Source organism: Chrysemys picta, chromosome 3 (assembly GCF_011386835.1).
Source record: "Chrysemys picta bellii isolate R12L10 chromosome 3, ASM1138683v2, whole genome shotgun sequence".
In the NCBI taxonomy this organism is placed as follows: domain Eukaryota; kingdom Metazoa; phylum Chordata; order Testudines; family Emydidae; genus Chrysemys; species Chrysemys picta.
Window position 1 is genome coordinate 103705666 of NC_088793.1, and position 15018 is coordinate 103720683.

Consider the following 15018-nt stretch of genomic DNA (forward strand, 5'->3'; position numbering starts at 1 on the left):
TCTGAGATCTTCAATAATAAGAATGAGGGAACATTTATTTTGTGTGGAATATAGGTGACTTTGGGATTAAAATGACTGATGTTCCTCAAAATGAAAACTGTCTGAGAAATATCATCCAAGTTGGGTTATTACCTTGAAAATGGAAAGCATCCTTAACTGAACACTTAATATTGAATCTTAATGTATACATTCCGTGTATATACAAAGGAAAAAACACAAGGGAAAGTATTAATAGTTACATTAAAATGCTATAAGCATAGAGAAAGTAGTAACATCATAAAATACTGTAGTGGGCTTTGGTCTTAATTAATACATCTAATATCCTGAAACTACTGTAAATGTTACTTCCTTGGGTTTCAAATGAATATGATCCTTATTTGATTATAGTCCTTCAGCGTTTAATGAGCATGGGAATCTATAATCTGCCTAAAGGAAAAACTGTGCCAGGCTGCACTTTATTGAATCCTACAATGTACAAACAGAGAACAGAAATGCAAACACAGCTGCCTCAGCAAAGCCTACAGGGATAAAGAAAGAAAAAAAAAAGATGAATTCAGAAGTACGTGAAATAATCCAACTCCTGAGATTAATCAAATACACAGCAAAACTATTTGATCTATTTTGTCCTTAATTGGCAACATTTACTTTCTTTCTTTAAAGAATATCACTTCCATGCCATTACGACTTCATTTATAACATCACTAGAAAAAGGGTTAACGAAAATATACTCAATCCCACCAAGTTTAACAGAAAGCTGCTAATTTATTTATAAATCCCTTCCCAAAATGAGTCAATGATACAGATACTTTTACGGGTTGTTGTAGCAGAAAAGCACCGATATACATATTAAATAATTCATAAATTTTCCTAATAATTGGCTGACATCTAGAATTAAATATGTATAAAATATGCAAACAATAATAGTAACTTAGCCAACAGAGAAAAAGATGAGTGCAAAACTATATTTTCAGCATCGTTTTTCAAGAGAAGTCTTATTTATCATATCAGCCTGATACAAAGAGACATTAAAGGATTTTGTGAAGGAAAGGTCTGAATGAGATGGAAATAAAAGGGTGGAACAGGTTCTGGGAATTAAGGGCACAACCTAATTTATGTCTCTTTCCGATGAACCCTCTGGAGGCCAGCGGCTGGCATGCGATTACCGTATCACATTAGGTCAGGACATTTTGACTGCAGGCACCAGGGGGTTAACGTCCAAGTGCAATAGGCCCATTTTTTTAGGGGCCAAACACAAAGTGTTAAGAACATTACCTCTTCTACAACTAGTCCCTCCCTGGTATTTAAAAAAAACACAACATAGTTAATTACAACTATACAATCATTAAAGTAAGTTTATAGAGTTTGGGGGTTCTTTTGTGTTGGGGGAGAAGGATCAGGACGGAGTATACATCATCACCAACCAATTCCTATATGCACAAGAAATACACAGGCGATATTAGTGATTTCACTTTGGTTACCATAAGCCAACTGGTACAAACAGAGCTTGAAATAAGATGTAGGTGAGCTAATGGTAAAAAACAGCTGCAATTGATCCAATAGCCAATTTTAAGTTACAACCACATTTTCCCCTCCTGACTTAGTATTGCCTATATTCCTGCTAAATACCAAGAATACAGGAATGTGATTCTGACATATTAATTTCTAAACAATGAGAGAGACTGAGTGTGCGCGTGCGAGAGAGAAGATTATATTTTATCTTTAAAAAAAAAAAATCTGACCTCTATATCAACATGAGGTAAAAGCCTCCACAGCCACGAAAGTTTCCTTAAAGATACCTCCTTTTATTCACAAAAGAAGCAAGAAAGCTTTTCTACAAAGCAATTTGTGAAGAATGCCATTTTATAGTTTAATATTATCAATTTTTTTAAATGCATAAATAGAATTCCTTACCGTCTGTAGTCTGACTGATGGTGTTCGGCTAAGAGGACTTCCTACTGGGCTGAAACTCCCTGTGAAAAGACAAAGCTGTGAATTTTTGCTTGTTATCCCATTCTAATAAACCACTTTATTTTAAAAACATTATGTTAGCAGGACATGTTTCACAAAACTCTAATGAAAAGCAGCACCATCTTTCAGTTGCAACTACGCATCCTTCAGTCAGGAACAGTTGGAGGGTTTATCTAACTAATAGACCTGACACAAGGTTAGTTAATCCAATATTTCCATTCAAATGATTTGGAGCAATAGCACAAGCAATGTCCACATGCCACCTCGTGCTCAGAACAGACACTATTATCTAAGCTACACTGCCTTTCTTTTCATTGTATTTCTGAGTAGCGCATACGAAGTTTTCAGTCAGAAATGATCACAAAACCTCTCAAAGGAATTACTTCCTTATTTTATCTGAAAGAATAAGTATGTCTATTCAGTATCTCCCTTTGATCATCTGACTTCCTACCACAACACATCTTGATGTTTATTTTATTCACTCTTTATACAGTGCATTTGAAAAAGTGCTACTTGTAAATTTGTTCCTTTTGAAATTATTACATTGGCTAAACTCAAGAAAATCCTTTCATCATCTATGGATTTATCTTTTTGTTATTGGTTTCTTCTACTGTATATCTTCTAAGAAAACATCTTTAAAAGATAGAGACATCTGAAAATTGCTAAACATGACAATACTTAAATGCTATAGCTTTGCTTAAGATATTTCATCTTTCTTTTTTTCTCAAGCAGGTGGAGCAGAAGGAGGCCAAATATCACAGAGTGAAGCTCACCAGCTTTTTGCCATGAGACACAAAGGTTCAAATCCTAGTTTAGGTTTCAAGTAAAAATGAGTTCTAAGGTCTCACTCTAGTTTCCAACCACAAAACCCAACTCAATTTAACACAACAGGTAATATCTGCTCATAAGGAGCCCAGAGTTTGAATAATGGGGATTTTTCAGGTTAAGATTCAGATGCATTGGCACAGATCCTTGGGAAACCTTGTACAACCTCCACCTGCACTATACCCGTTAAAGCCAGTGATATTAGTCATATTCATAAGTGATTTACTCGTGAATGTTTAACCATTGGAAAATATTTATATATGTAATTAAATGGTGTAATGCAAGCTCAAAGGGTTACAATTTGTTAGGCCCTGATCTTGCAAATGTAACCCAGGTGCCTAAAAGGAAGATAACTGTTTAAGAGATCTATCTGGGGAGGTAGATAGGTAAGAATAAGTTGTGTCTGGGTCATTGTTAGGCACATGCACAATTAGCACTGCACACTCAGAAGTTTCTGGAATTGGGTATAATAGTTTTGGGTATGCTCAATGGGTTCCCAGTAGCTTGACTGAGACTCCATTAGTAAGGCTACGTTTTAGTCAAGGGTATTTTTAGTAAAAGTAACAGACAGGTCATGGGCAGTAAACAAAAATTCACGGCCTGTAACCTGTCCATGACTTTTACTAAAAATACCTGTGACTAAAACTTGGGGGGAGGTGCTGTGGGTGCTGGGGGAGGGTGGCCGGCAGGGCACAGCCCGGGACCCCCACTGGTGGTGGTGGTGGTAGTGGGGGTTGGCGGGGCTGATAGGCTCCCTACCTCCCCCACCAGCAGCAGCAGAGTTTATGTGGGAGAGGAGGTAGAGGGATGGGGTGAGGCGGACTCTGGGCAGCGCTTATCTGGGAGGCTCCCCAGAAGTGGTGACATTCCCCTCTCTCAGCTACTCTCAACCCACACAGGGAACCATGGTCAATGGGAGCTGTGGAGGTGGTGCCTGCAGGCAGAGGCAGCGCACAGAACTGCCTGGCCATGCCTCCACCTAGCAGCTGAGCGGGATGTCGCCGCTTCCAGGGAGCCCCCCAGGTAAGCGTCACCCACAGTCTGCCTCACCCCGCCTTGTGCCCCAAACCCTTGTCCCCTCCCATACCCAAACTATGCTGGGGGGAGCGTGCGATGGCCTAAGACTGCCCCAGCAGTGGCTGGTCTGACTGGCGCAGGGGCTGCCCGAGCTGCAGAAGTCACGGAATCTGTGACTTCCGTGAAAACTCGCAGACTTATCCATGAGGGCAAGTAGTTGGGGCAGCTGCTTTGAAAAAGGCCTCCTGCCCTCTGTGGGTTGGGAGAAGCCGAGCCACAGGAGCAGAAAGCAGGCTGTTTCTCCCTAACGCTGAAGCATTTTGCAGCAGGTTAGTGATATTGTTAACCTTCCTGGCAGTGCTAATTATAGAAAGGGGAAACAGGGAGGAAAAGCTAATTTTTTTATTTTAATTGTATACTTGAAATGTTTGATTTTAGCCAAACTGTTTTAGTTAAATTGTCTCAACTAGTATGATTCACCAACTTTTCTCTTATTTAAATGTGAGGATAGGGAAAGAGTCACTGATATTTTGCTATTCTCAGTTTCTATTTTTCTTGTAACAGAGTTCCTCCCCCTTCGTATACTTAAAGTGAGTGGTTGGTTAGTTAGCTAGCTGAGTGATTTCAGTCGAGGAGAAGGAAGAGTCTGCATGGATTCCAGCTGAAGATTTCTACAAGCAAGTGGAGGGAAGATGTTGATGCAGTGGTTTTGATTCAGCAGACTGTAGAGATTTTGGTGCTCAAAGACTGTAACTGAGACTCAGATGAACTCAACCTAAGCTTCTGGGAATTCAGAATTTCTTCTCACTGTGTTTCTGTGCGGACTGACCTGATTAGATTTAATTTCTTTTCTTTATGTATCACTGTGAAGATTATGTGGATTATAAAATAGCTATGTTATGTTGTAGAAATTAAGTTGCTGTTAATAAAATTATTATAAGATTTTATAAAGTTGGTATTTAAGTATTAAGTTCATTCCGTTTGTACTTTTTGGACTTGATTGTGGGGAGGTTGACCCTGTGGAATCCTTGCTGAAAATCCTTAATGACTGAATTCTGGGTCTCCAGGTGCTTTTCCATGAAGTTAGGATTTTTAGGCACTGGAGAAGGGCAGTAAAATAAACTTTAGCCACCCAAAGGTTACACAAACACTTACGCATGTGAGAAGCCCCCAAGTCAATGGGACTACTATACATGTGGCAAAGTCATTCATGTGCTTATATATTTGCTAGAGCAAGGTCTTAGTGTATCAAAAGTAAAATGTAATCACTATTACATAGACAGTCTGTGCAAAGAATTACATAGGATTTAAAGGGAAACTGTACAGTCAAATTTACCAGTTTTTGTTTAAAAAAAAAAAAAAACACAACTTGTGCAAAACTCAAGACCAACAGAAATGTTTTCATGATTAAAATTCAATGGAAACAGTTTGTTTTTTTAAACTTTAAACTTTCTAATGTCATTTTTTCAAATCAAACACACCAGCATTGTACTAGTTTGTGGGAATCTGAAAGTCATATGAACTCAAAAGAGACTAAAAACAACTGAAATTTATTACTTTATTTTAATTCTCCAAGATGAGAGAACTGCAGAATGTAAACATGAAAAGAAATAGATTTGAAAATTCTTTCAATTTTAGTAATTTAAGACATTTTTTATAACAGATATGGAATTTTAATTACTTGTTTTTTTTAATCTCACAGTGCCCCTTTAAGGAAAATATATATTACTTGTCAGATCTAAGACAACCCTCTTAGGGCCCGAACTGTACATCCTTACAAAAAGTGAGTAATCCTTTTCACTTCATGTGCATAAGTGTTTGCAGGATTAGGGATTTAGGGCCACACTAGCATCTTCCAATCCAGCCTGAATAGGGGGCAGCACATAACTGCACTGCCTGAAGAAGAGTGCAGGGCTCAAATTGTGACTTCGAAAGATTTTACTCCCTCATTTAAATGGATTTATTATAAATTTGCTGTAAACCAAAATAACTGATTGAATCTTAGCTTTAAAAGTCTGAGACAAGGAGAAATCTTATTTAGAAAAATCCTTTTAAAACAAAGTTTTTTTGGTTTAAAGTTATAAAGTTAAAAAAAATAAAGTGCAACAATGTATATGTTTCATGCTTTCGTGATTCAAGAATAAATGAGTTAAAAATAAAATCTAGGTTGATTAATCTAAGAAATTATAATAAAGTAGGACTCTGTTTTGAAATGTAGTGAACCAGATGCTTATTCAAGGTGATGGTTGGAGAGGCACAGCATACGGAAATGTGGAGGGAAAAGCCTGATATATTAAAAAGAAATGTTTGTATTGATACTTTTGATACAATTACAGCCCTATAAATGGATAAATCTACTAAAGAAAAAAACACACTGAGACAGAGGCAATGAAAAATGGAATATTCAAAACTAGTGTATGCACTTTAAAAATGTTACATGTATCTTTATGGGTTGCCTAGTGACTGTATTCCTGGCTCAGGTGGGGAAACTAAAGGGTTTCCTGCAGGAACTAAAATCAGTTGGGCAATTAATGCGAATCCCTTCTGCAAGTAACACCTCTGGAGACGCTTAGCCCTCTGGGGAGATAGCATATATTGGTTTGACCTGGTTCAAAAAGCCTGGCAAACTGAATTGTAAACTGTATAAAGTTTCTCACCCTGACATAGGGAGAGAAGTTGCTCATCATCAATCCAACAACAGAGGTGAGACTGTGACCAAGAAGGACAGGTCCTGGGGAGGACATGAAGTACTTGGAACCTGCCAGAGTCTCCATGTGGAAGATGGGTGACACCTGGTAAACTAGGCAGATGTATAAGCAGTTTATTGTTTTTAAGGTGTTTTCTCTGTAACACATTTATTCTGAATAATTAGTTCTTTGCTTTATGAAAGCTGGTTGGTCACTGCTTAACCCTGTCATTGCCCCTGAGAAAACAGGACTGCAAGTGCTGATCTAAACTCAAATTCTGCTGAGATGAACGATTTACAAGAGTCTGCAGCCCAGGTCTAGAGAAGAGACTCACGGGACTCTGCTCTGAGGGCAATGATGACTAGAGGCCTGAGACCTAAGAGGGCACCTTTAAGGTGGCCATGAAGGGGTAAGAGGTGCAGTTAGCTCAGGAACTATGACACATGCCACAAAGAATTTTTCCTGCCGTTTTGTAACCTTTGAAGAGAAAGTAAAGGATTGAAACAAAGAAAAAACGATTACCTACCTTTTGTAACTGTTGTTCTTGGAGAGGTGTTGCTCATGTTAATTCCGTTCTAGGTATGCGCGCGCCCACGTGCACAGTCGTCGGAGATTTTTGCCTTAGTGGTATCCGTAGGGTCGGCTGTGGTGCCCTCGAGTGCCGCGCTCATGCGTCGGTACATCAAGTGGCACCGGCCCTATGCCCTCTCAGTTCCTTCTTGCTGGCAACTCCGATAGAGGGACAGGAGGGAGGGTAATGGAATGGATATGAGCAACACATCTTGAAGAACAGTTATGAAAGGTAGATAACTGTTTTTTCTTCTTCGAGTGCTTGCTCATGTCGATTCCATTCTAGATGACTCACAAGCAATATCCCTGGAGACGAGCTCAGAGTTCATGGTAGTGCAGCTTGCAACACTGTTCTACTGAAGCAGCAGCATCTCAGGCCTGCTGGGTAAGTGCATAATGAGATGTAAACGTGTGGATAAACAGGTAGCGGCCCTGCAGATATCTTGAATTGGCACCTGGGCCGGGAAGGCCGCTGACAACTGTCCCTTGTTGAGTGGGCAGTTATGATATCCAGAGTGTGCACCTTGCGCTCCTCTTATGATTTATGAGGCTTCGGAAAGAAGACAGCTAAGTATATGTCCTGGCTGGTATGAAACTGTGAAACTATCTTGGGTAGGAACGCTGGGTGAAGCCACAGCTGGATCTTGTCTTTGTAGAACACTGTATAGGGTGGCTCCGAAGTAAGCGCCCTGATCTCAGAGACCCTGAAGGCAGATGTTATTGCGACCAGGAAAGAAACCTTTCAGGAGAGAAGAAGAATGGAGCAGGAAGCCAGAGGCTTGAAGGGAGGACCCATGAGCCGCGACAGCACAAGATTCAGGTTCCAAGGAGGGACAGGGTCCTGAACGTGGGAATAGAGCCACTCCACTCATGACATGATGGTTTGGTTTTTGAAAGGTCTGAAGACCAATCTGCCCTGGAGTGGAGGGTGGAAGGCCGAAAGAGCGGCCAAGTGGATCTTAATTGATGACAGGGATAACCCCTGGAGCTTGAAGTGCAGAAGATAGTCCAGGATTGCCTGCAGCGAGCGAGGCCTGTTCAGCCCAGATACCTTGGTCTGAGGTCCAGCATGTAAACCTTTTCCATTTGGTCAGGCAGGTTGCTCTGGTGGAGGACTTTCTGTCACCCAACAAGACCTGTTGGACATGGGGCAAGCATTCCCGTTCTTCTGCATTGAGCCATGCCATCAAGTGCAACGCTGCCAGGTTTGGGTGCAGAAGACTGCCGTGGTTCTGTGACAGCAGATCCAGCCTCAGAGGCAGCTGCAGTGGGGCAGCCACCGAAAGGTCCACCAGCGTGCCGAACCAGTGCTATTGAGGCCACACAGAGGCTATCAGGATCAGCTTCACCCTGTCCTGTTTGATTTTCATGAGAACTCTGTGGATCAAGGGCACTGGTGGGAAGCCATACATCAGAGCCCCCAACTATGGGAGCAAAAAGACATCTGACAGAGAGCCCCTGTCCATCCTCCAGAATGAGCAGAACATGTGGCATTTTCTGTTCTGATGAGATGTGAACAAGTCCACCTGGGGAGTGCCCCACCTCTAGAAGACTACACTGACCGCCTCCGGATGGAGTGACCACTTGTGAGGAGATGAGAAGGTCCTGCTGAGGCAATCCGCTAACATGTTCCTGGCCCTGGGCAGATGTGCGGCCACCAGATGGATGGCATGCTGCACAGAGAAGTCCCAAAGGTGGAGAGTTTCTTGGCAAAGGGTCAACGACCTAGCTCTGCCCTGCCTGTTGATGTAATACACTGTAGTGGTATTGTCTGTTAGGACCTGCACCACCTTGCTCTCCTGGTGGGGCAGGAAAGTCACATTTATGTGGAGGGACAGATCGTCCCACGACCAGTGGCCTTGCATGCTGAGCTCACCCTGGTGGGCTCCCCAGCCCAGGTCCAAGGCATTGGAAACCAGGGTCAGTGACGGGGATGGGGCTGCGAAGGGAACACCCTCCAACACTGATACAGGGCTCAACTACCAATCCAGGGCGACTGGATGTGATCCCACACCCTTACTACCCAGTCTAGATCATACCTATTGGGGATGTAGACAGATGCCAACCACGCCTGCAGTGGCCAGATATGGAGCCAGGCATGATGGACCACATACATACATGCTGCCATGTGGCCTAACAACCTCAGGCAGGTGCGAGCAGTGGTGAGTGGGTGGTCCTTCACATGGGAGATCAGGCCCAATATGGCCTGGAAACGCGCCTCTGGAAGGAAGGCTCTGGCTCATGTGGAGTCGAGACGTGCCCCTACAAACGCTATCCATTGCACTGTCCATAAGGTCTATTTCTTTTAGTTTATCAACAGGCCCAGGTCGTGGCAGGTGGAACGTACCAGATCGAGGATCCCTTGCACCTGTTCCCGAGATCTGCCCTTGATGACCCAATCATCGAGATATGGGTAGACCTGGACCCCTGGCCTCAGGTAAGCAGCCTCTGGTGCCATACATTTTGTGAACATCCTTGGGGCTGATGAGAAACCGAAGGGCAGTGTCATGAATTGGAAATGGCACCCACCCGCCCACTATAAAACAGAGGAATCGTCTGTCCTTGGAAGATGGAGATATGGAAATAAGTGTCCTTCAAGTCAATGGCAGAGTACCAGTCTCCCGGATCCAGGGAGGGGATGATGGAGGCCAGGGAGACCATAAAAACTTCAACTTCTTGAGAGATCTTTTGAGGCGCCACTGATCCAGGATGGGTCTTAAGCCCCTTTTTGCTTTCAAGATTAGGAAAGTAGAAACCTTTACCTCTCACTTCCCATGGGACTTCCTCCACTGCCCCCAGCTGCAGGAGGTTCTCGACCTCTTGAACGAGGAGTTGCTCGTGAGAAGGGTCCCTGAAGAGGGATGGGGAAGGGAGGGTAGAAGCGGGGTGGGTGGCCGAGAATTGCAGGGTGTAGCCCAGAGATACAATTTCTAGCACCCATCAGTCCAAGCTGACTCACGACCAGGTCAAACGGCAGGGATGAAGATGGTTGAGGAAAGAATGAGGCAAATCCGGGGAGTTGACTGGGGTGTCGCTCGAGTGCACCCTCAAAATGAGCGCTTCTGGTCCCCATGATGCTTCGCCGGGCCGGGTTGCATGGGTAAGCAAGACAAGGAAGGGCGGTGACGACTAAAACTCACATCTCTATCCTTTTTCCTTGCAGAACCCTGCTGAGGCTGCCAAGGCTTTGGCAGCGGGGGCAGCCGGAACTGCTTCCTCGCTGACTGCGGTGTATGCAGATCCAGCGAGTGAAGGGTAGCCCGAGTGTCCTTCAGTCCATGCAGACTCACATCCGTCTGTTCTGCAAAGAGTCCATTTCATCAAACAACAGGTCCTGGATTGAGGACTGCATTTCCTGGGACAGGCCAGCAGTCTGAAGCCAGGAGCTGTGCCTCATGACCACTGCCGATGTGACCACCCTAGCTGCTGAATCGGCTGCATCCCATGCCATTTGGAGGGAGCACCTTGCAGCTCCCATACCCACCTCCACAAAGGCCTCAAATTCCTGGGCTGAGTTCTGGGGCAGACACTCCTGGAGTCCTATAAGTTAAAGATGCATCTGCCCAAAAGAGCCTGGTGGTTAGCCATCTGGCCATTGAATAAATCTTTCTTCCAAAAAGGTCCAGCCTCTTGACCTCCTTATTTTGGGGGGTCAACTGGTTTTGCCCGTCTGTCTTTCTTGTTGGCTGCAGAGATGATGAGCTAACCCGGAGGTGGATAGGTGTACAAGAATTCAAAACCCTTGGCAGGGACAAAATAGTTTTTCCTCAGCCCTCTTGGAGATGGGAGGGATGATTTGCCAGAGAGCTTTGGCTATTTTTAAGACCCCATCATGTACCGGTAGCATGACACGCGTAGGGGTAGATGCCGAGAGTACATTAAACAGGGTATTCGCATATTCAGCCATCTCCTTTAACTCCAGGCCCAAGTTGGTGGCCAACCTCTGAAGCAGGGCCTGGTGTTCTTTAAAGTCATCTGTGGGATGGCACGAAAGGGCCTCGCCACCGCAGCATCCATGGACAAGGATGACGACTGGATCAACGGGGGAATAATCCCCCATGGGGAAAGGGGACTTTGGGGTGGGCACTTGCTCCTCTAACCCGATGTCCAAAGGAGCTTTGCGCACCGAGCCCGGTGCCGCCGGTTGTTGCTCTGAGGCGGCAGCCGAAGAATGGTGGGAAGGGGGCATCAACATCACAGCATGCCCCACACACTCCAGTAGGGCCACTGTGCCGGCCACTAGCCCTGCTGCAAGATGACATTGTGGAGGTCGACGCAGCCTCAGGTGCCCAGTCGCACCAGTGCTGCCTCGGTGAGGAGCTGAACTCCCTTTCCATCCCAGAGGAATCCCCTTCCGGTGACTACAGTGGGGCTGTTGAAGCCTGTATCTGTTGGCGTTGAGAGGGCAGAGACTGATCACAGTGCCGGCAACCTGGAACATCTTGTGGGAGACCTGGGCTGAGAAGCTGGAGATTTGGGGCACGGAGACAGAGAACGTTGTTTTGGCTCCGGAGACCAGCGGCAATCACTTGCCCTCTGGGAGGTCATTACGGCTGGTCTGCCCTCGTAGAGAACCCTGGCTGTTTCCTGTGATGCGCATGGTGCCAGCGGCACTGGTAGAGGCCTTTGCTCTCTGGGCGCCAAGAGGGCTGGGAAGGTGTCGGCCCTGCCATGAGTCTGGGTCCCCTACTGCTCCCCGGAGTCGGTGGTGGATCCCCAGGGTGCTAGGGGGCCCCATCGGGGAGGCACCCCCATGTAGCTCCAGAGTGGGCGAGCGGCCCGAACTGGATCCTTTACCCAATGCCCTTTGGCCCTTCTTGCTCGGTGCTGGTGAGTCGCGCTTCTTTGACTTCTTCTTGGGCACTAGCGACGGCAAGCAGTGCTGGGTAGAGCCCGGTGCTGGGAGTGCACTACACATAGAGGCCGAAGTACTGGGACTAGAGTCCGGCTGGGATGGCTTTGAGGCCAGGCAGAGAGCAGCCCCCATGAGAAGGGCCCTCAAATGGATGTTGTGCTCCTTCTGTATTCTGGGGTGAAAGTTCTTACAGATGTGACACACTGTCCTTCACATGTGATTCTCCCAAGTACTTCAGGCAACTACTATGGGAGTAACTAACAGGCATAGGCCTGTTACAATCAGAATAGTACTTAAAACCCAGATACCGGGACATGCCCCGCCTGGGACAAAGTCCCCATTGGGACTCTAACTTCTAATTACACTCCTTAACAACTACATACAAACAAATTTACTGTTCTAAGGCTCAAAGACAGGAGAGAGAACTGCTAACCCTTGCTAGGCAAGGGAAAAACGTTCTCCAACCAACCATCACAGGCGGTAAGAAGGAACTGAGAGGGTGTAAGGCTGGTAGTGCCTGATATACCGATGCACGAGTGCAGCACTCAAGAGGCCGCCACAGCTGACCCTACAGATACTGCTAAGGCAAAAATCTCCGATGACTGTGCACTTGGGTGCGCATATACCTAGAATGGAATCGACATAAGCAAGCATCAAAGAAGAAACTATTATATAAACAAAACCTTGGTTTATTATTGATAGTTTTAATGTTGATACTTCATTTTATCACAATACTGTGGCACCTGTCACCTCCAGTGTCGTTATTGTATATTTTAACAATAATGAAGCAAACAGCATCTTTAAAAGCAGTGTTTTAGCCTTATAAGTACCACAAAACTATATTTAGGCTAATGAAATTGTGTCTTTTAACAGAGATTGCCTTTTAATGAAAGTCAATACTACTAAGTTATTGTAGGAGCATAAAACAATACACTGCCAAAAAACATTTCCAATTACTCTGTGATTAAAAGCATTTTCTATGAGTTACTACAGTCCTCTGCCAAAGTAATCAGTTAATGTCATTTTTGCTTCAGAAACAATGATAAACTGTACACTGCACTTTTGCAGTGCATTCACTACTCCATGGAGCCAACATTATCTGTTGGCAGTGGTCAGGGCTTGCTATAGCTTCTGAAATAATTATTCAATTTCCTCCATCTAATCTTTGGTCTCTTTGGCCACCTCCACCTCTTCTCTAGATTTGCCCTTGGGTTCTTTTTGTCTGTTGTACATCTCTTATTAGTAATTTTATCCACAGGATTTTCTTCTACATCTATATTTAAAAATTTGGTAAAAAGTTTGGTCCATTCACAAAGGAAGGTCCATTCAGCAAGTAGGTGAATATCCAACTCCCCTTCCTCATATAGTGCTAAGCAGAAGCCTGATTTTTTTAAGCAGTTCTGCACAGTGGTTGGGTTGACAGGGTTCCATTCTCGATAAAGCACGTAAACTACACTGAGCAGGTATGTGACTATCTCAGAAGGGCTTGGTTTGGTTGCCCCTGATACCTGTACAAACTTTCCAATTACTATAGTTCAGTATTGGAATTTAGCAGCCGGAATTATGGAAGGACATTTTCTTTTTATCTGGTGACTTAGAACAGAGAAACTGGAACATGTCCCACTGGGTCTGTCATTTAGTCAGAGCCTGTATAATGGTCACTAAGTCTTTTATAGGGCTGAACCTGAATAAAATGCTTAAACCAGGTTGCCTGTCCTAAACAACCTCACAGACATTTCAGGATCACTCAGAGAACAAGTTTTATAATTCCAGATGATCATCCACATGAGTTCTCCCCATCAATTTCCCTCCTTAGCAACTTCTGCTGCCTTCACCTTCAGATCCCTATATGCCTTGTGAAGCCAGTTTTCTCTGTGAAAGGACTACATCCTAGATTGCTGTGCTCTCTGTGGCTCTGCATTGGTTCTTCCAGGACCTTTTTTACATATATAATTTCACATGAGAGGAGTAAATAAAGCCAGTTCATTCTTTAAGAGTATGTAGGCTAATGCCTAGAAATTATTACAGCCTCTCAAAATGAGATGTACTGCAGCTCCTTCCTGAACTACTAGGACTCCTCCTTGGCATATTTCCAACTCAGGTGCAGTATTCTTCTGTTCTGTATAACCCTTATGTCCATTGATTATGTTAGCTATGAGAATAGGATATCTACTAACTTTATGTGGCATAGCTTTTCTTTAAAGTTTTTTCCTCACAAAGAGTAATTTTTCACTATACATGGCAAAAAACAAAAACACCCCAATCCCCCTGTTATACACATTCCTGACAAAGTCCTCCAGTTATCTAAATATTTGCTGAGTTTATGTAAATCATTTAGAAAGGATGGGCATCTTTTCATAAATATTTTAGTCACTTTTTCAGACAGCCAGAAACCACACTACCTTATTCCTGATTGATTTGAGCACCAGAGTACTGAAAGTGTATCTTTAGCCTTCTCGTCTCCAATTGGCTATAAATTATGTGGTGGGTATCCTCAATCAGCATAACCATAGCTGGAAAAATTAACTAGAGATTAGGCAGTTTTCCTACCTTCTAAAATGTGTATCTGAACCACAGGAGCCCTGGATGGTCTTTCACCTCCTCATTCTTACCTAATTCCTTCTGTCTTCAGGGAGAGTTAGTGTCTGTGCGTGTACCATTCTACCAGAAACTGCCCTCTGTTCTGACTAATCCTGCCACAGTTTGGCCACACTGAATTCATCCATTGTATCTATATCCAGAGTGTCAAGCAGAATAACCAACAAAGAGAGCAACTTTTGTTTCACAGCCACGATAACATTGCCACAAAATGGTATTCTCCATGATCAAATTAAAAAAAAAAGGCTTTGAAAGCCACTGTATACACATATTTTCAGGTGTGATTCATACATAATAAAAAGTTGGAATCACTCAGTTGACATCATCTAACAATTTATTTTGCCAGAGAAGAAAGAGTGTACTCTAATGCCCAATCCTTACTACAGGTGAAGATCTGTTTGAAAAATAGTGGCAATATTCAAACCTAGTTCAAACCTAGTTTTCTTGTAACATGGTTTTGGACATAGTCGTTTGTCTGGCCAGGACCAAACCATATTC

At 43.9% G+C, this 15018-nt stretch overlaps 1 protein-coding gene across 8 annotated transcripts in view; it reads right to left on the reverse strand.

Annotated features, from left to right (window-relative positions):
- Positions 1 to 15018, reverse strand: part of AHI1 (Abelson helper integration site 1) — a 185851-nt gene that overhangs the window by 55262 nt on the left and 115571 nt on the right. For 7 of the 8 annotated variants that reach the window (XM_042848183.2, XM_042848185.2, XM_008176763.4 and 4 more), the window contains one exon: positions 1912 to 1970. In XM_042848183.2, coding sequence (XP_042704117.2) covers positions 1912 to 1970 — 59 coding nt within the window. Of the gene's footprint in view, positions 1 to 376; positions 519 to 1911; positions 1971 to 15018 lie in introns of those variants that run through there. The other variant, XM_065588700.1, reaches the window with a different exon arrangement.